Here is a 21,411-nt window from a genome sequence, read left to right as displayed (position 1 = left end):
TGTGTTGGAAGAAGTGCAGCCAGAGTGCTCCTTGGAGGTCAGGATGGCCAAACTTTGTCTCTCATACTTCAGACATATTGTCAGAAGAAGGATATCATGTTTGGTAAGGTCAGAGAAAAAGAGAAAGACCCCCAGCGAGATGGATTGGCCAAGTGACCGCATCAATGGGCTCAAGCGTGGCAGCAACTGTGAGGTTGGCCCAGGACTGGGCAGTGTTTTGTTCTGTTGTGCATAGGGCTGCCGATGGTACCTAACAACAACTATCAGGAAAAAGGTTCAACAATCAACAGTATTCCTTACAATGAGATGCCCACTGAAGAACTAAACTTCAGATGAAATACAGAGGACTGCTACCCAAGGACTTTGTGATCTTACATGACAATGCACGTCTGCACACTTCTGCTCACAGTTGAGACTCTACAAAAACTTTGTTTTGAGGCGTTAAAGCATCCTCCCTATAGTTCTGATCTTGCTCTACTGGACTTTTACCTGTTTGGTTCCCAGAAAGCAGCCCTTTGAGGATGAATATTGACCTCTGATAAAAGAAGTGAAGAAAGCAGTGCATTTGTGGCTCACAGTTGAGCCTCAAACATTTTTTAATAAGGGAATATGAAAGCTTGATGACAGACGGACAAGTGTATTGGAAAGCAAAGAGATTATGTTGAAAATGATGTATTTATCTTTTCTGAAAGTTGATTACAATAAATTCTACAGTCAGATATTGACCCACCCTTGTAGTATATAATTTGACCCTCTTGTCAAGTAGTACTCTGACCTTCAGCATCCTCTTAGTTACATATTTAGTGCCTATATTCCCATGAAAGGAAATACATGTAGCTCTATGCATTAGTTTACTTACTTTTATTTCCTACCAGGAACAGATGGCCATCTACTTTTGGATTAATATAATTAAAGCAGAGTTCCCTGAGAGCTAATTGAGATATTGCCTGTTAGGTGTTGTTCTATGTCGGTTTCATTGAACATACCTTGTCCTGGGTTTGGCATCGGAAACAGTCACATTCAAAGCAGTATTGGTCCCTTAGCTGCTTCTGGCGCTCTTTACTGGTCATCAGCATGTCCAGGTAACAGATGGTGAGCTGTGGAGACCCAGAGGGAAGAGGTCACATGATTGCTTTGCTCATTTTAGGTAGTGTAATGTACTGAGCTATGAGTTGGGCTGCTAACTGCTAGGTCAGCAGTTTGAATCTACCAGTTGCTCTATGGGAGAAAGATGAGGTTTTCCGCTCTTGTAAAGATTTATAGCCTCTGAAACCCTATATAGGATCACTATGAGTTGGAACCAACTCCACAGCACATAACCACCAACCACCAATTATTAGAAGTAGTACTTATTTGTTACTATTCATCCAAAAGTATAAAAGAGAAGAAAGATATCATTTATAATCTCTCCTCTCCAAACAAAGATAATTGTATGCAAATAATTTTTAAAATAAAATTTAATTGTGTTTTTGATTTACACAGCAAATCAGGTTTCCATTTGACATTTCTACACAAATTGCTCAGTTCCATTTCTCATAATGTGTCAACACTCATTTTAATTATATTCTAGTAGTGGTGTGTTTTTTCCATTGTCAGTACTCTAGGTTCCCTAACCTAGAGGTTATTTTTTTCTCTCATTTTAGAGTAATTGTTGATATTTAGTCTTAGTATATGTGTTTTTTAATTGAGAGCCCTCACATATTTTCTAATAGAGGGTGCATTCATGGGTGGTGGTGGTGTGCCATGGAGTAGGTTCCGACTTGTAGCGATTCTACATAGGGTTTCCGAGGCCGTAGCCTCATTTTTCTCCCATGGAACTGCTGCTAGTTTCAAACTGCTGACCTTGGGGAGGTTAGTAGCCCGGCTCATAACCACTAAGCTACCAGAGCTCCTTGCATTCATAAGTCATAGCCTTTAGTTGTGTGTAAGTTATTGTGGCGCTGATCAGAATGGTCAGTAGTTCTTCTGGTCTCAGAGGCTGTGGATTTTGTAGGTTACTAGTCTTGTAAACAAATTTCTTCCCTGAAACTTTGGTTTTCTTCTTTCTCTTTTGCTCATGATAAGAATACACCAATTAAAAAAAAAAAAAGAATACACCAATAACTGTATCTTAGATTGCTGCTTGCATGCTTTTAAGACCCCAGACACTATTTACCTCACTGGGATGCAAAAACTGAACTTTGTAATGCCAATTGACAACTTTTCCATGAGACCGAGGTCCTAAGCCTTCAAACCCAGAAAACCATTCTCACAAGGTGTTCAGTTATGTCTGAGAAGTACCTGTACATCGGGTCCTCTAATGTGTACACACATAATCTGTACAGACATGTACATATAGATACTTCTATATATGCAACATACTAAAGTCCTGGTGTTGTGCTAGAGGATAAGCACTGAGCTGCTAACCACAAAGTCAACAGTTCAAACCCACAAGCCACTCTTTACAAACCCTATACAGGATCACTATGAGTCAGAACTGACTCAACAGCATTGAACAACAACAACATACATGCAAACATTTGTTCTCATTTACACATACAAAAATTTCATCTATTTCTTTGCAGTGTTTGTTATGTGGAGCATACGTGTATCACATATTTATTTGAAAGAACTAGGTTCATGACAATATGCACTCTTGTATCTTACCCTTTTCTACAAATAGTATATCAAGAGCTGTTGTAGGTTCAGTAATTTATAACCTCTGACAAATAGAGAAGCCAAATTAACTCTGATACTCAAAGACATGGCAGACGGTAAAGTCAAACTCCTCTTAAAACCCCAATCAATTCTATAGCTGCTTTATGGAATGAGGGTCATCCAAAGTTGGTATCTTTTAAATTAGGCAAGTTCTTTAATTGCGGCTAGGTAAAAAATGTAGAAAAATTTCCAAGTAGGAAGAGTTTAATGTCAGAATGCGATTGCTGAGTTCTTTGGCCTCTTAAATATGGTGACTATGCCCTGTCTTTGGTGATGAAAGATTCAGTGGGAGGTGAAAGAAAGTAGTTATGATTCCCACCCCACCCTGGCACCTTTTACTCCCTCACCCTCCTGTAGCTTTTCTTTTGCTGTTACATACATCAGCTTGTAACATACTGTATAACCTATCTAGTTGATTTTAATTGTAGAATGTAATTATGGGGGTATGTGTGATAGGAGAAGAGGGTGTATTATAGAAAAGTAAGAAGGCAGGATTAGCCACAGAAGGAGATGACAAAAACTCCCTAGAGCAAAACACTCCATGTGTTTTTTTTCTTCAACTTAAAAGACAGCAGTGTCTCATGACTACAAAGCATGACCTTACATGTTTGGGAAAGGGTGGCAGTGCAGAGAAGGCCATCCTCTGACAGAACATGCAACTTTGGGAAGGTCTCATTAAAGCAGGCAGGGAGGAAGGAGGTCTGGCCCAGCCAGCAGACCTGTATAATCAATCCTGACAATCACCAGATGACAAAAGCCACAGTCTGCTGGCTGGTTCTCTATAGATCCATCAGGTGTTAGGTAATTACAAAATGCTACTCCACCTGCAGAAATAAGAGGATCTGCTCTGAAGAAATAAGAAAACCATTTAATATTTCCTACATGTTAATGAAGCATACAGCTAGGATTTGCATCTAGGTCTCTTGATTCAAGCCTAATGCTCTTTTTTACTTCTGCTTACACTTCTGGGGGTTGTAGAAGAGGCTACTTTCTTAAGGAATTGGTGTAGCACCATCAAACCCGATCTACTCAAGCCCATTTCTGCTTGTTCTATAACATTTGGGTTACTTCAGCTAAAACAGCCGCCACTTTTGAATTCCCCTGATCTTTCGTTTGCCTTATGATCTAAAGCCAGAACTGCAAAGGGTCAAAACATCAGGCAAGGTCCTTTTGTTTCTCGAAAACAATATGTTCCAAATAACAATTTCTAAACATACTTTTTGAAACAGCCTATTAGTTTGGGGCAACATTGACATTCACTTTATAGCTTCAGACCCCAGTTTCTTTATATGAGATGGATGGTAAAACAAGGTGATCTCTTTGTTCACTCCTGGGTTAACTCTAGGACCCTAATTCTCAGCACAGACCAATTGCTCTTAGTCACCAGCCACAGTTATCAGATCAGGTGGATGTGCAGTAGTTGCTGGGTAATTACAATGTGCTTAGTGTGAAATCACGAAATCCAGGTTCTGCCATACTAGAGAAACGTGTCTGACTAACCCAACACTTTATTACCAGGGCCAACACTCACAGGTGATCACATCATGCAGTGAATGGGCAACAGGAGACTAGTTTTCTCATTTAACCCCAATAAACAGACTGTTCCAGCCTCTATCAGCATCCTGTGCCTGAGTGTAACCATTAGCTGGATGATCCAATGGCTTTCTAACTAGCCTCCCCGCTACCCTTAGTCTACCTTTCATCTTCTAAACTGCTTTCAGAACTCTTCCTAAAACTCAGATCTAATCATCACATTTATCTACATGAAGACTTTTGATGGTTTAACATTGCCTGTGGAATAAAAGCTATACTTCTTAACAAGCCACACAAGGCTTTCCTCAACTAATTTTCTGTCTGACTTTCTAGACTCAACATCTCTCTCTGCACCCGACACCTGCCACAACTATGAACTTGCTATATCTATAAGACTCATGCCAGCCTGGGTCTGTGATTACTGTCTCCTCTGGCTATGCCCTGCTTACCACAGACAGCATGCTCAGAGCTCGTTCATCCTGCAAATGGAGCTCAAATAGGCCTTTTCCAATGAAGACTGTTCCACTGAAGATGGAGCCATTTTCCCCTTTACGCTTCTTTCATGCCATTGAAGTTGGCAAAACATACTATCAAAGCTGAAGAACTCAATGGCAAAGATGTTTTTATTCATATTATACAGAAAAAACATAGCCATTACATGGATTGGTATTGACAGCAAGTAGTTTGGGTGATACAACAATTAAGTGCTCATCTGCTAAATGAAAAGTTGGTGGACTGGACCCACCAGTTACTCCATGGGAGAAAGATGTGGCAATCTGCTTCCATAAAGATTTCAGCTGTGGAAAAACTATGGAGAAGTTCGATTCTGTCCTGTAGGGTTGCTGTGATTCGGAATGGACTCAACAGTACATGATGACAAAAACAGTAACAGCTAAATCATTTTATCAGTCAAAGATAAAACCTGGAATGAAAGATTGATTGGCTCACCATTTTTAATGGCGAATCTGTTCACTAAATATCAGGCTCATTTAGTGGGAACATATATATGTAACTTCGTCCTATTGATCAGTTGATACTTTAATGGTATAGAACAAAATCGAATTAAAGTATTAATGTCACTAGCCTTTGCTTTGCCATCTTACTGCAGCACTATGGAAAATGCAGTAAATTATTTCCAGCATTAGAGCAATATCAAAGTAATTTTCTGAATCTTAACTATGCTGCTTACTTAAAATGTTCTAGGCAAATGAATCCTTTTTTCCATGAAACCGTATTTTCATCAACTATAACTGAATGGGTAATAAGTTAAAATTAAAATTAGAGTTTTCACTTCTAGAATTACATGTCACAGTAATAAATATTTTTGGCTCTGAACTAAAAAGAAAGACTTTCAAAACTGTTACTTCATTTGAAGTCAAACTGTGATATCATTCTTATCTATTCTCTCTGTCTCAAACCACGCCCATCACTCATCTGTCAGTTTGTCGTACTGTGGGGGGTTGGTTGCATGTGACTATGCTGCTGGAAGCCATGCCATCAGTATTTTTAATATCATCAGGGTCACTCTGGTGGACAGGTTTCAGTTGACCTTCCAGACTAAGACAGGCTAGGAAGAAGGAGAGGCAGATCACTTCTGAATGTTTAACCACAGAAAATTTTATGAATAGCAGTGGAAAACTGTCAGATAGTAGCAGAATATTAAATATTGAAGAATTATGAATAGCACCAGAATATTGTCAGATATATCCTAAGACATGGTATTTTCAATAACCTCATATGCATGAGAAAGCTGGGCAGTTAATAAGGAAGACTGTAGAAGAATTGATGCTTTTGAGTTATGGTCTTGGAAGAGAATATTGAAAATGCCATGGGCTGCCAAAAGAACAAACAGATGTGTGTTAGAAGAAATGCAGCCAGAGTGCTCCTTGGAGGCCAGGATGGCCAAACTTCGTCTCTCATACTTCAGACATATTTTCAGGAGGGACCAGTTGCTAGAGAAGGATATCATGTTTGGTAAGGTCAGAGATAAAGAGAAAGACCCCCAGCAAGATGGGTTAGCAAAATGGCAGCATCAATGGGCTCAAGCGTGGCAACAATTGTGAGGTTGGCCGAGGATTGGGCAGTGTTTCATTCTGTTGTGCATAAGGTCGCTATGAGTCAGTACTGACTCTATGGCACCTGACAACAACAGTACATAAAGATGAGCCCCTCAGGTCGGAAGGCACTTAAAATATGACTGGGGAAGAGCTGCCTCCTCAAAGTAGAATTGACTGTGATAATACAAATGGAGCAAAGCTTTTGGTTCCTTCATTTACTGATGGAGTACAACTCAAAACAAGGAGAAACAGCTGTAAACAACCATCAATAATTGGACCATGGAATATACAAACTATGAATCTAGGGAAATTAGAAGTTGTTAAAAATGAAATGGAACATGTAACGATCAATATCTTAGACATTAGTGAGTGGAAATGGACTGGTATTGGCCATTTTGAATCTGATAATCACATGGTTTACTATGCCTGGAACAACAAATCATGAGGAATGGCACTGCATTTATCATCAAAGAGTACATTTCAAGTTCTGTCTTCAAATATAATGTTGTCTGTAATAGGATACTATCCATCTGTCTACAAGCAGATCAGGTATTACCACTACTATTTAAATTTATACACCAACCACTAAAGACAGTGATGATGATTTGGTGCTGTAGGACCAGCACTGTGATGGATACTACAAAGTCAGTGATTCAAACCCTTCATCTGCTACTTGGGAACCCTATACAGGGTTCTAAGAGTCAGAACCAAGTCACCAGCACTTAACAACAACAACCAACTTCTTCTGTCTGAACTTGATCAAACATGCAATTAAGAGGTATTGATGATTATTGGTGATTGGAATGTGAAGGTCAGAAACAAAGAATCAGTAGATGGAAAATATGGTCTGGATAATAGAAACTATACTGGAAATCACATGATAGAATTTTCTAAGACCAATGACGTCTTCATAGCAAATACCTTTCTTAAACAACACAAAAAAATGACTATACACATGGATCTCACCAAACGGAATACATTAATATCAAACTGACTGCATCTGTGGAAAGAAATGGTGGAAATGCTCCATATAGTCAGCCAAAACAAGATCAGAAGCAGACTGTGGAGCAGACCATCAATTGCTGATATGCAAATTCAGGCTAAAGTTGAAGAAAATTAAAACAAATCCATGAGAGCCAAAATACGATTTTTAAATAGTAGTGGTATGGCACTGTGGGTTAATGTACTGGACTGCAAGATTGGTTTGAACAGCAAGGTTGGCGGTTCAAGTTTACCAGCTGCTCCTTGTAAACCCTATACAGGGTCGCTATGGATCAGAAATGACTCGATGGCACTTAACAACAACCTGAATTTAGAATCACCTCAATAACAGATTTGATGCTTTAAACACAAATGACCAAAGAGCAGAAGAGTTGTGAGATGACATCAAGAACATCATACAGGAAGAAAGCAAAAGGTCATAGGAAGACAAGGAATAAAGAAAAGACTAAAATGGATGTCAGAAGAGACTCTGAAACTTGCTCTCCAGCATAGAGATGCTAAAGCAAATGGAAGAAGTGAGGAGATTAAAGAGCTGAACCGAAAATTCCAAAGAGAAGCTTGAGAAGATTAAGTTAAGTATTATAATGAAATATACAAAGACCTTGAATTAGAAAACCAAAAGGAAAGAACATGCTCAGCATTTCTCAAACTGAAAGAACTGAGGAAAAAATTCAAGCCTCAACTTGAAATATTGAAGGATTCTCTGAGTTAAATATTCAATAATGCAGAAAGTATTAAAAACAAGATGGACAGAATAACAGCATCATTATATATATATATATAAAAAGTAGATGTTCAGTCCTTTCAAGATGTACCACAGCATATGACCTAGAGCCAATGGTGCCAAAGGAAGAAGTCTAAGATTCACTGAAGGCATTGACAAAGTAAAGAACAAGGCTCCAGGAACTGCTGGAATACAAACTGAAATCTTTCAAAAAATTGATGCTCTACTGGAGGTGTTCACTCACCCATACCAAGAAATCTGGAAGACTGCAACCTGTCCGACGGATTGAAAGAGATTCGTAGTATGCCCATTCCAAAGAAAGATGACCCAGTGGGATATGGAAATCATCAGAAAAATATTATTAATATCACATGAAAGTAACATTGTGCTAAAGATAATTCAAAAACAGCTGCAGCAGTACATTGACAGGGAACTGCCAAAAGTTCAAGCTGGATTCAAAAAAGGATGTGGAATGAGGGATATCATTGCTGATGTCAGACAGACCTTGGCTGAAAGCAGAGAATACCAGAAAAATGTTTGCCTGTGCTTTATTGACTATGTAAAAGTTTTCAACTGTGTGGTTCATGAGAAGCTATAGACAATAGAGTAGGTAATGAGTATTCTGGAACATTTCATTGTGCTCATGAGGAACCTGTACATAGACCAAGATGCAGCTGTTATAACAGAACAAGGGGGCATTGAATGATTTACAACCAGGAAAGGTGTTTATCAGGGTTGTAGTCTCTTACCATACTTATTCATTCTGTATGCTGAGCAATTAATATGAGACGCTAGATTATATGAAGAAGAATGTGGCATCAGGATTGGAGGAAGACTCATTAGTAACTGGGATATGCAGCTGATACAACCTTGCTTGATGAAAGCAAAAAGGACTTAAAATACTTAATGATGACGCTCAAAGACCACAGCCTTCAGTATGGGTTGCACCTCAATATAAAGAAAACAAAAATCCTCACCACTGGGACCAATAAATAACATTATGATAAATGCAGAAAAGATTGAAGTTGTCAAAGACTTCATTTTGCTTGTATCCACTATAAACACTCATGAAAGCAGCAGTCAAGAAATCAAATGGTGTATTGCATTAGGCAAATTTGGTGTATAAGACTTCTTTAAAGTGTTCAAGAGCAAAGAAGTCTATTTGAGGGTTAAGGTGTGCCTGACCCAAGCCATGATATTTTCAACAACCTCATATGCATGTGAAAGTTGGAAAATGAAATAAGAGGATTGTAGAAGAATTGATGCATTTGAGTTACGGCATTAGAAAAGAATATTAAAATTACCATGGATTGCCAGAAGAACGAATTAAACTGTGTTGATGGAAGTGCAGCTAGAATGCTCCTTAGAAGCCAGGATGGCGAAATTTTGTGTCTCATACCTTAGACATATTATCAGGAAAGACCAGTCCCCAGAGAAGCACATCATGCTTGTTAAAATGGAGAGTCAGTGAAAAATAGGAAGACTCCCAATGAGATGGATTGGCATAGTGGCAGCAGCAATGGGTTCAAGCATTATAACAATTGTGAGGTTGACACAGGACCTGGCAGTATTTTGTTAGGTTGTGCATAAAGCCGTTATGAGTCAGAACCAACTCCATGGCACCTAACAACAACAACGACCACCCACAGCCAGCCAATCATCAAGTCCTGCTAATTTAGCTTCTAAATATTACATACCTCAGTACGCTCACACAAGTCACCCATCACCTTGCTTCAGACTGTCATTGACACTTCCTACCTTGATGACTGCATTACCCTATCCTTATTCTTCCTACCTTTCCTACGCATAGAATTCTGATCTTGCAGTTACCTTGCCCCAAACTCTTCAATGACTCCCAAATGCCTTCCTCGTTCCCTCCAATATATTTAATAAGTGCTTACTATGTGACAGACACTGCCATGGAAACTTCAAATGAATCCAAGCTCCTTTTTGAGACCAGCATGGGGCTTCCCAGTGTGGTCCCTGCATCTGCCCATCTCTGCTAGTCACACCCCAATTCTTCAGTCTGTTGATGGGATCTGCTCTGTGCTTCGCGAACTCATTATCCTGTCTCTGACCTCTGTGTTTTCTCTGGAATTTCCCTACCTCAGCCCAATCTACCTTTGTTGTTGTTGTTAGGTGCCATCAAGTTGGTACCAACTCATAGCAACCTTACGCCCAGCAGAACGAAACACTGCCCGATCCTGGGCCAACCTCACTACTGTTGCCATGCTTGAATTCATTAATGCTGCCACTTGGCCAATCCATCTCGCTGGGGGTCTTCTCTGACCCTCCACCTCACCAAACATGATGTCCTTCTCCAGTGACTGGTCCCTTCTGAAAATATGTTCCAAGTATGAGAGACGAAGTTGGCCATCTTGGCCTCCAAGGAGCACTCTGGCTTCACTTCTTCCAACACAGATCTGTTGGTTCTTTTGGCAGCCCATGGCACTTTCAATATTCTCCTCCAACACCGTAACTCAAAAGCATCAATTCTTCTACGCTCTTCCTTATTCACTGTCCAGCTTTTGCATGCATATGAGGTTATTGAAAATACCATGGCTTGGGTCAGGCGCACCTTAGTCCTTATGACTATCTTATGAATAGCAGAGAAACACTCTACCTTGGTGCACCTTTAAAACTCTAGGAGCCACTTCTCTGGAAGCCTTCCTTAACCCCTCTACACCTCCACAGCCTCACTACTTGAGTGCCCCTGCTCTAAACTTTCATAAAGCTCTATGTATAATTATACAATTGCACTTCCCATACTTATCATTATTTTCCATTCTGAGTCAATGTCTTCAAATAAAACCTTAGACTTATTGAAGACTAGGTCTTATTCATCTTGGTAATCACCAAGCCTAACCTGTACCTGACAGCCAGTAAGCATGCAATGAATGCCTGTTAAGTGAATAATAAATAAGTAAAGATGTCTGATAGTAGAAACAGAATTTCCTACTTTCAAAGCATTGTGGACTGAAACAAACATTAGGGATACTGACAAGCACAGTTTATGAAAATCACATTTCTTCTCTTCAATATGGCTCCTGAGATGGTGAGCATTATCTGTAATAGCTACAGCCTCCTCTCACCAGGAATTCCCATGATGGTCGTCTATACTACCCAACTTTCTTCCTTGATTGGTGCTTTCTAAGACTGTCAGTCTTAACCCAACCCTGAAGGAGTAGCTTTTAGCAACCAAGCATGTGAGCTGTGACTTAAACCCCAGCACATTCTTTCTGAATCAGGTGTGTAAGTGAGGAGACAAAAAACAGCAATGTAATAAACTCAGCATCACAAATCCTTAACAAGAAAAGTTACAAATTGTATTAGTTTGAAGAGAAATGGTCCAAAGAATGGCTATATGTGGAGAGAAACAAAAGATAAGAAATATCTACAATGAACTATGTTATTATGGTACTTTGTACAATTTTCTGGCTCTTCTTGATCTTAGGTTTCAATAGAAGTCACTAGGAAAGCCAGAATAAGTGCCAAAAATATACTAATAGCCACAATAAGGGTATCTCGGGGGGAAAATCTTTAATTAATTTGGAAAATATGGATGTTATACAGAAGAGATGGTTTGAGAGGGCTTTAAAGGGCATGTTGCATTAAGACAAGCAGAAATAGTGGACAGAGAGAGGGAGGACAACTGAGCACAGAGCATGTCATACACCAGGACTGTATAACGATAAGCAGAAAGGATCTTCTGAGCCTGCTGATATAAGAAGCCTCCTTTGTTAAGAAGATACTTTGATATGCATCACAGAGGAAAATATATGAGCTTTCTGGACCTGGTGCTGAGCAGAACTATTTTGCATTAGGCAAGAAGAAGGATTTACTTGTTGTTCTATAGATAGGAAGAGAAGAAAGTAACAAAAGAGAAATAAGCACAGAAAAATGAGGTGATTTCTCAAATAAATGAAAAACAACTGAAGAGAATCGTTGGTATCCAAGCCTATAGAACAAGATATAAAAACACTTCTTTGTTGTTCTGAATAACTGCAGCCATATCTAATAGTTGTTAGGTTTCTTATCAAGTTAGTCTGTTTCGTATTGTTTTGCTTTTAATTGACTAAAACCTTATCTTATTATTGTCAGCATCATCAACAGTCACCCTTTAGCCTCCAAATGTAATGCTGCTGAAAACTGTTAGTACTCCCCATTTACCTGGCTTGATGCATATATGGCCCGATGGAAAAAATAATCCGTTGTCCATACTGTTAACTGATGGCCAAATATACTTAGAACAATAGTCCTAACAACTGGAAAATCAGCAAGTGGCTGTGTAAGAGGCTACTTATTCATAGCTGAGGATCTGTTTGGAAGGAGTCTTATCAAAGCCAAATCCCTGTCTAGATAAAATATGGTGCCTCTGAGGTTACGTCTCACTGACTGAGTGCTGCATTAATGCAATAAAAGCTTAGAATACTTGGTTTTCCTTGCCATAAATATCCACTTTAACAAATTGGATGCTAGAAGGAAACTGAGTCCTAGAAAGTGAAAATATCTATAACCCAGAATGGAGCAAAGTAGCAATTGTGCAAGTCCCGTGCAGGCTCAGGCTCAGTGACCCTAGGACAGCCCATTGGCTGTGGGACCTCAGGCCACTCTAGAGGCTCTGCATCAAAAAAAGCTGGCTTGGCTGTCTGTGAAAGAAGGGCCAAGATCAAGTCCCTGCCGGAGGTCTCTGTTCTCTACTTCCTTTGCATTTTGCTTAAACAATCACCCACAAATACCAGTGGACTTATGGAGGCTCAATGGGACATCCTGAAAGAGTAAAACCTATTTGCTTTCTTACCACAAAAATAGCCACATTCAAAATGAGACTAGTGGCCCTGGGAGTAAGTCTTTGGGATTCCACTCACAAGCTGGCCTGCCTTCCCAAGCATGGCCATGTTTACTGACTTCTGTGAGTGCCCAAAGCTCACATCCTCTGTCAGACACACAGACCTTTCTTACACATATGCCATTGTGTAAGAACTGTCTGCATCCTGTAACAAAAACTGTTAGCCCATCTGAAATCTGGGAGAAGTAGCAAAGTGATAGTAGGTCAGGAGACGTAGCAATGAGTGTATCTACTCCATGGCAGAAGGACAAGAAAAATCTGTTATTCGTGCATAATTTGCTCTAAGGATGGGGCTACTGAGAAAACACTGAGAGAGTCTTTGATGGAAGAGGAAGCCAAACAGAGTACAACACAGGTTCCTTACCTCCTCTCCCACCTCGACGTCTCGCACTGCACGCAGTAAGAGGTGGGGTCCATTGAACACGATTGAACAGTTGGGGTCACAGCTATGGTTGAGCAAAGACATACTGAGGGGAAAAAGAAAAATACATTAGAGCTCAGCAAACAGAGGTGAAACAGGTACCTTCAATGAATACTATGGGCCTGTGGTGCAGTGGTTAAAGCACTCAGTTGCTAACCCAAAGGTCAGCAGTTTGAACCTACCAGTCACCCTGTGGGAAAATTATGTGGCAGTCTGCTTCCTTGGAAACCCTATGGGGCAGTTCTGTTCCATCCTGTTGCTTCACTATAAGTTGGAATTAACTTGACAGGCAACAGGGTATGGGCAAAAGAAACTTTAGTTTATGGGAGAAAGAAGCCTCAGTGAGTGCTCTAGGACATTCACAGACACTTCATATGAACTGAAATGCTCTCCACGATGGAGGCTAATTAGGAACATTTGTTAATAAATATTTTCTGAGTCCTTTTCAAGGGTAGAGGCGGGGAGGCCGTTGTCTCATTAAAAACCACCCTCATACGGAACCCACCATGAAGATGGGGAAATAAACTGACATGCAAAGAAGTAATCTCTGAGTAGTGGAATATAGCAGTAATCACTGCAGCCAAGAGACCACTGCCCTTCCCCACACAGGGTCTCACTTGTTAAGTGCCTTTGGAGGAACTTACACCTGCTGTGGATATTCAAGATCCACAGCTACAATGGAAGATGATTAGGACTGCCTCCTTCAAATAGAATGCTGAGGCTATCTCATTAACTTTTTTTTTTCTTTAAAATTTTTTTTAATGTTTTATTGTTAATTATGTAATAGTTTACATAGGAAAACATTAGTTTTACATTCATATCATTTCATTGCCATGGTTACAATCCCCTCCATGCATCATCACCTGGTCGTCAGCACACAGCCCCTCTCCCTCTCTGGATCTAAAGTCTTCAGCTGCTCCATCTCTCCATGTCATCATCTCTGCCATTATCTTGTTAACTTTTGTCTAATCATTCTATTACATTGGAGGTACATCTGAGAAATGGGCCAAATTTAGGTTGCTAATGATTATGTGCCATGGAGTCGGTTCCAACTCATAGCGACCCTGTACAGGGTTTCCAAGGCTGAAAATCTTTATGGGAGCAGAAAGCCTCATCTTCCTCCCATGGAACAGCTGGTAGTTTTGAACTGCTGACCTTAAGGTTCATAGCCTGATTTATAATCACTACTGAAGGCGCTACCAGAGCTCCTTAAGTTGCTAATAAAGTATAATTATTATAAGTGAGCTTTTTGTTAACACTCAAGTATGTATTATCAAACATACTCATTATCACTACAATCTTATGGGGCTCATTTACAGATAATGAATCTGATAGAAATTAAATGACTTGTCCATGGACACACAACTAGTAAGTGGGGGACTAAGTTTGAACCAGGTGTCTGAACTTAGGTTTATCTCTGAATCACTAAGCTACTGCTTGTGGAGAACCACTACAAATAGCTTAGGAACCCTGATAGTGTAGTGGGTTAACAGTTGGGCTACTAGCCACAAGGTCAGCAGTTTGAATCAATTATCTGTTATCATAAAAATTTACAGCCTCAGAAGCTCTCAACCCCATGGCACACAACTACCACCACCACAAATAGCCTATGGTACTTGTGAGAAATAGAAGCCAAATTCTTAGATTCACAATTAATTATAAGAAAGAGTATGTTTCTATTTCAAGTCTTTATAAAAAAGAAAAAAAATGCTGTCTAGTTGAGTGTAACGGCTTCATAGGGTTTCCAGTGCTATGGTCTTCAGAAGTAGACTGCCACATCTTTCTTCCGCTGACCAGCTGGTGGGCCGGAGCCACTGACCCTTCAGTTAGCAGTGAACACTTACTCCTTTATTTTGACCCTAATAGCATAGAAACAAAATGAAAGCAGGAGAGACTCCAGTGCTTGTGATTGGGCAGTCTGGTAGCCCAGTCATGAAAGTTCACCTCAGGACAGCTAGACACAGCACTTCAGAGGGTCAGATCCTCAAAAGTTTTCCTGCCTCCCAGAGCAGAGGAGCTCAGAGCATGTGAACTCAATAGATGAAATGAACCCAATTGGGACAGTCCAGCAAGTCTGTGGAAATAATCCTGGTGTGGTGCTGTGGGTTAATGAGCAGGACTGCTAAATCGTTTGAACCACAAAGTTGGAGGTTTAGCTGCCCCTCAGAAACCCTATACAGGGTCGCTATGGGTCGGAATTGACTCAACGGCACTTACCAACAACAACAGCAGCTATCAGCCCTGAAGGTTAGGGATCAGGACAGGGGTGGAGGCGACCAAATCTTAGCCTGATGGTTTATTAGCACCCACAATCCTTGACTTTTGCACTCCAAAGTGTCCATAAGAACTAGAATTTAGTTCTGAGGTCTGTTTCTTTGTTACTGTTGTTGTTGTTGTTGTTAAGTGGCGTGGAGTCAATTCCGACTCATAGCGACCCTGCACAGGGTTTCCGAGGCTGTAAATCTTTACGGGAGCAGAACGCCTCATCTTTCTCCCGCGGATCCGCTGGTAGTTTCGAACTGCTGACCTTACAGTTCACAGCCCGATTTGTAACCACTACGCTACTACCACACCCCATAATGTGGGGTTATAAAACTGTTTTCTTTAAACTTAATATTTTCTACTTTCTTATCATTTATCATTAAGCTTCAAGCTTGGATCTTTTAACCAGCTGCTGCAATAGCCTTTCTAACTACCTACAAATGGCTGGGGAGCTCATTTGGAATTAGAGATATTTCTTCCAGCAAATGAAATACCATTCACCATACCTAGGAATCTTGGTGTGGCACTGTAGAATAAGTACTGGACTTATTCTTGCAAGGTCAGCAGTTCAAATCTACTAAGCACTCTTTGGAAACCCTATACAGGGTTACTGTGAGTCAGAATAGACTTCTTGTTGTTTTCAGGTGCTATCGAGTAGGTTCTGACTCATAGTGGCCCTACGTACATCAGAATGAAAAACTGCCCGGTCCTGGGTCAGCCTCACAATCGTTGCTACACCTGAGCAAAACAGACTAGTTAGCACTTAAAAATCACATACCTAGGATATAGCCCAACACCAACGGCCTGCATCTCTGCATTACAGATGGTGAAAGAGTTGCAGATCACCTGTGAAAACAAGGGAGAGATGATCAGGATGACCAGAGTCACTTAAGAAATTTCCTAGGCAAGAGAACAAAAAATGTTCAAAACAAAATGTAGGAGCAACCTTTTAGTAGTTTCTGTGGAATGATGTAAATGAAACTAGGATGTTTCAAATCAACTATTTATTGAGAACTAGACACCTACCATATCAGGCTTTTCACTCAAACTGCCTACAGTTTTCCAATGTTGCTGTGTATCTAAGGAGTACTATAAAGAGTGAAGTCAACCAGAGTGGACACAAGTCAAACTCTGTGTTTACTAGATACATGGGACTGTATTCACTGAGCTTAAGGAACTGGAAACCTCATTTGTGTGATCAGGTAAATGTGTGAGCCTGGAGCTGGAATCAGGAACCCCTGGTACTGATCACATATTGTTGCCTCAGACAGATGTTGGGGAGACAGCAGTGTACACAAAGATGAGCTCCCTGCCTTCATCGAGCTTTTGTCTAGTGAGAGAGACGGATGCAAAACTGGTAGATAAACTGTCAGATGAACATAAATAAGGAGAAAGATAAAGGAAAGGAAAGGAACAGGGGAAAAGTGTCTAGGGAAAAACAGTGTTCAGGAAGGTCCTCTAAGATAAGGGTGACATTTAAGGGAAGCCCTGAGGGAAATGAACATGTGCATATCTTGGCAATGAGAGATGTGTCAGGAAAAAGAGCAAGTCCAAAGGCCCTGAGGTAGGAATGCACTTGAATAAAATAAGAGAAAGGAGGCTTGTGTGACCACAGCAAATTATGTGAAAAAAAGGAGGGTGGAATATGAGATCAGAGAGGTAGCTAGGTTATTTAGAGTCACGTAGCCAAATTAAGGAGTCCTGATGTGGTGCTGTGGGTTAATGTGCTGGACTGCAAAGCTGGTTTGAACCTCAAAGTTGGCTGTTCAAGCTCATCAGCCACTCCTCAAAAACCCTATACAGGGTCTCTATGGTTCGGAACTGACTCGATGGCACTTAACAATAAGCCATATTAAGGAGTCCTGGTGTGGTGCTATAGAATAAGCACTGTACCACAAGGTCAGTTTTAACAATGTTGGAGGTTCAAGCTCACCAGCCACTCCTTGGAGATCCTATACAGGCTTGATGTGACTCAGAACTGACTGGACAGCACTTAACAATAACCACCATATTAAGGATTTTGGATTTTATCCTGATAGAGTCAGAAAGTCATTGGAAGGTTTGGAGTCAAGAAGCGAGTGGATCTTTGGGTGCTGTGGAAAGAATGGGCCAAAAAAGGACCAGGAGGAAGAACAGAAACCAATGAGAAGGCCACAGCAATAGCACAAATGAGAGACGGTGGTGTCTAGAGTGCTGGTAGCAGAAGTAGGGAAAAGAGGTTGGTACTGCCAATGGGATTTACTGATGGAGAATGAACAGAGTCAAGAAGAATGCTAGGTTTTTGATTTGAGCAAATAGGAGATTATAGCTGACATTTATTAAGATAAATGTGACTGTGAAAGTAGTAGTTTTAGTTGCAGAGTTTGAAAGTTCAATAGTTCTGTATTAGCTAAGTTTGAAGTGGCTTATTATACATCATAGCCAAGATGTGGGCAATTGGGGTTCAGGGAAGCAGTTATGGATAAAGATACAAATTTTGAACAAAACATGGCAAAACTCATTTAAAAGAAAGCAGAAGAGGCCACTACAGGCTTGAGATGAACTAGTGATTACACATGGATGCTGATCTTCCTAATGGGTCTCTGTAAAGGAAAACAGTGACAACAAACTTCTTCAGATCCTTTTATACGAAAGAACATAAAGTATAAAAACACATTCAGTCCTCTGAGACTCTTCCATTGCTCCAAAAAGCTTTTATAGGAAATCAAGTGCAACTTATCATGATTTGGCATTTTTCCTCTAAAAGTCTGATAAAACAGCAATTTCAAATCAGGAAATAAATTGAGGTACATATACATATTTTAAACACAACATAGTTAAATGGCTAAGTGAGCATCTGTTTTGCATTAAGCTGCAACAATATACTGCCTATACATATTTGAGTATATAAAGCACATGGTAAAAATACAGGAATAAAGATTCTGTATTTAAAAAAATTTTTTTTTTAACTTTCAGCTTTTTGAATGGGTATGAACTTTTTTGGGGAGTAGATATGAGTTTTAACATATACTAAAGTACATCCAGGACTTTACCTAATCAACCAACAACAACAACAACAACAAAAAAAAAAAACAGTCTGAACAGAACAAATTTGCAAACTTTTCAATCAAACAAAAATTACATATTATCTTTTGTCTGAGCAACAGATCAAATAAAAGGTTTTTTCAAAAATAGATTTCTTCTGGTGGAATTTAAAAAGGAAAAGTTAAAAAGAGACATGTCAATATCTCTCTCTTCCTCCAGAAAGCAATTCCTGGTCCCTAGATATTGTTGAATGTTCTATCTTACCCTATACATCCAATCTGTACATGATCCTGTTGATTCTCTGCTTATTAACCAGGCACTCATACAAGTTTTCTTGTGGCACAGCGGGTTAATTATTGTACTGCTAACTACAAAGTTGGCAGATCAAACTCACTGCCCACTCCATGGGAGAAAGATGAGGCAGCCTGCTCATATGAGGAGTCACAGTCTTGGAACCCTATGGAGCAGTTCTACCCTGTCTCAAAGGCTCACCATGAGTCATAATTGACTTGGTGGCAGTAGGACTTGGTTGTTTTTTTTGTTTGTTTGTTTGTTTTACATTTATTGGAGCTCTGGTAGCGTAGTGGTTACGAATCGGGCTGTGAACCTCAAGGTCAGCAGTTCGAAACTACCAGCGGTTCCGCGGAGAAAGATGAGGCGTTCTGCTCCCGTAAAGATTTATAGCCTCGGAAACCCTGCACAGGGTTTCCAAGAAGCAGCTGGGGAGCTTGAACCGCCAACCTTGTGGTTCAAACCCACAGTGCCACAGCAGAGCTCCTTTTATTCACTGGACACACATATATTTGCTGAATGACATATCCATTGTTGGTGGAAACACAGAATGGTATAACCACTACAGAAACAGTTTGGCAGTTCCTCCTAAGTATATACACAAAAGAACTGAAAGCAGGAATACAAACTATTAACTTAAACACCAGTATTCATTGATGTACTTTTTCCAGTAGCCAAAAGATGGAAACAACCTAAATGTCCAAATATGGAGAAATAAGAAATGGTACATCTCATTGAATGGAATATTACTCAGTCAGAGAGAGAAACTAAAGTTCTGATACTTGCCAAAACACGGCACCTTGAGAATATTATGCTTAAGTGAAATAACTTCATTCCAAAAGGACAAATACTGTATGTGAAGCAGGTAAATGTACTGTTTCTGTTAGATGCTGTGGAGTTGGTTCTGATTCACAGTGACCCTATGTAAAACAGAATGAAAATGTATAGGTACCTGGGGTAAGAGAGTGGTAGAAAGACGGAGTCATTGCTAAGCAAGCACTGCATTTCTGTTAATGGTGGCTAATAATTTGGAAGAGGGTAGTGTTGCTAGTTGTACAACATGAACATAACCAATGCCAATGAATTACACATGTACAAATGTTGAATTAGCAAATGTTTGATTAAATATATTTTTACCATAGTAAAATAATGTTAAAAAAAAAAAAAGCATTTATCTTCTTCCCTTTTAATTCTTTACTTTCCTCTTTTCTCCTCCTTTTCCTGTTTTCACTATCAACAATCTTGAACCCTCAACTCCCACTGATCCACTCCACCACAATAAGGATGTTAAAATTTAACCTAAGAAATTCTAGAGTTCCCTCATTTATATTATTCTGAAAGAAGCAAATAGCTAATAAGTTAAATTTAGCTTTGTGCCTGCTCAAACTTTTAAAAAATTGGTTCTATTCAGTATTACCTGGATTAAAAAACACCGAAAATATGTTTGACGTTTATAACTGATAATCAATGGTAAGTAAGAGATAGCTCTCTGGTTTTGTTTTTTAAATAAAATAATAAGGAAACAATATATTCATGTGTGTGCAAATGAGAATTTGAAAGGACATTATCTTTACAGAAAGAAAAGAATGAAAATAAATCCCAGAAGTAAAATCTAAACATTTTTCAAAGTATTTTATTTACTTAGAAAGCAGTACAAGAAAAACAAAGAATGAATGAATGCTCTTACACCAGAGTGATACATATTTACAAAAGCTTATTAATAAATTGGAGCCCTGGTGTGGTGCTGTAGGATGAGCACTATATGAATGAATGGCAAGGTCAGTGCTTCAAACACACCAGGCACTCCTTGGAAATATTATACACAACTGACTCGAGAGCAGTTAACAACAGCAACATTAATACATTATTTCAATAAGTAGAGAAATTTCATTTAATTTTTTCTGAAATTTAAGCATGAGTATTACATTAAAAATATTTCCCATGGTATAAAACTCTACCATATATTTTAATCATTTTATAGTTATTAACCAAGGAGTCTGGTAGCGTAGTTGTTATGAGTCAGGCTGCCAACCACAAGGTCAGCAGTTTGAAACTACCAGCAGTTTCATGGAAGAAAGATGAGGTGTTCTGCTCCTGTAAAGATTTATACCCTCAGAAACCCTGTACAGGGCCACTGTGAGTCAGAACCGACTCCACGGTACTTAACAACAACATAGTTGTTAACCATATGTTGTGGTTGTTGTTCAGTGCTGTTGAGTCAGTTCCAAGTCATAGAGACCCTACATAGGGTTTCCAAGGAGCAGCTGATGAATTTGAATGGCCAACCTTGTGGTTGAAACTGACCTTATGGCCCAGTGCATTATCCCACAGCGCCACACCTATATTATAGAACTATGAAATATCCACAGTTCATTAATTTCTTCTTTTAAGGTAACTAAAGGCATTTGTAATATATTTTAGCCTGTCTAGATGAAAAATCAAATCTGTTCTTCAAATGATCTCTAAATTCAGGTGGGATATATTCAAGGTCATATTTTGGCTCTCGTGGACTTGTTTTCATTTTCTTCAGCTTCAGTTTGAATTTGCATAC

At 39.6% G+C, this 21,411-nt stretch overlaps 1 protein-coding gene across 1 annotated transcript in view; it reads right to left on the bottom strand.

Annotated features, from left to right (window-relative positions):
* The window catches only part of SMYD3 (SET and MYND domain containing 3), a 1,025,869-nt gene that overhangs the window by 252,538 nt on the left and 751,920 nt on the right, over positions 1-21,411 (bottom strand). Inside the window, exons 6-8 of the mRNA XM_006871271.1 lie at positions 16,324-16,391; positions 13,227-13,329; positions 987-1,097 (exon numbers count right to left, since the gene is read on the bottom strand). Coding sequence (XP_006871333.1) covers positions 987-1,097; positions 13,227-13,329; positions 16,324-16,391 — 282 coding nt within the window. The remainder of the gene's footprint in view (positions 1-986; positions 1,098-13,226; positions 13,330-16,323; positions 16,392-21,411) is intronic.

The sequence above is a fragment of the Chrysochloris asiatica genome, unplaced genomic scaffold (assembly GCF_000296735.1).
Source record: "Chrysochloris asiatica unplaced genomic scaffold, ChrAsi1.0 scaffold00165, whole genome shotgun sequence".
In the NCBI taxonomy this organism is placed as follows: domain Eukaryota; kingdom Metazoa; phylum Chordata; class Mammalia; order Afrosoricida; family Chrysochloridae; genus Chrysochloris; species Chrysochloris asiatica.
The sequence above is the reverse complement of the archived record's forward strand: the minus strand, read 5'-3'. Positions and strand labels throughout refer to the sequence as shown.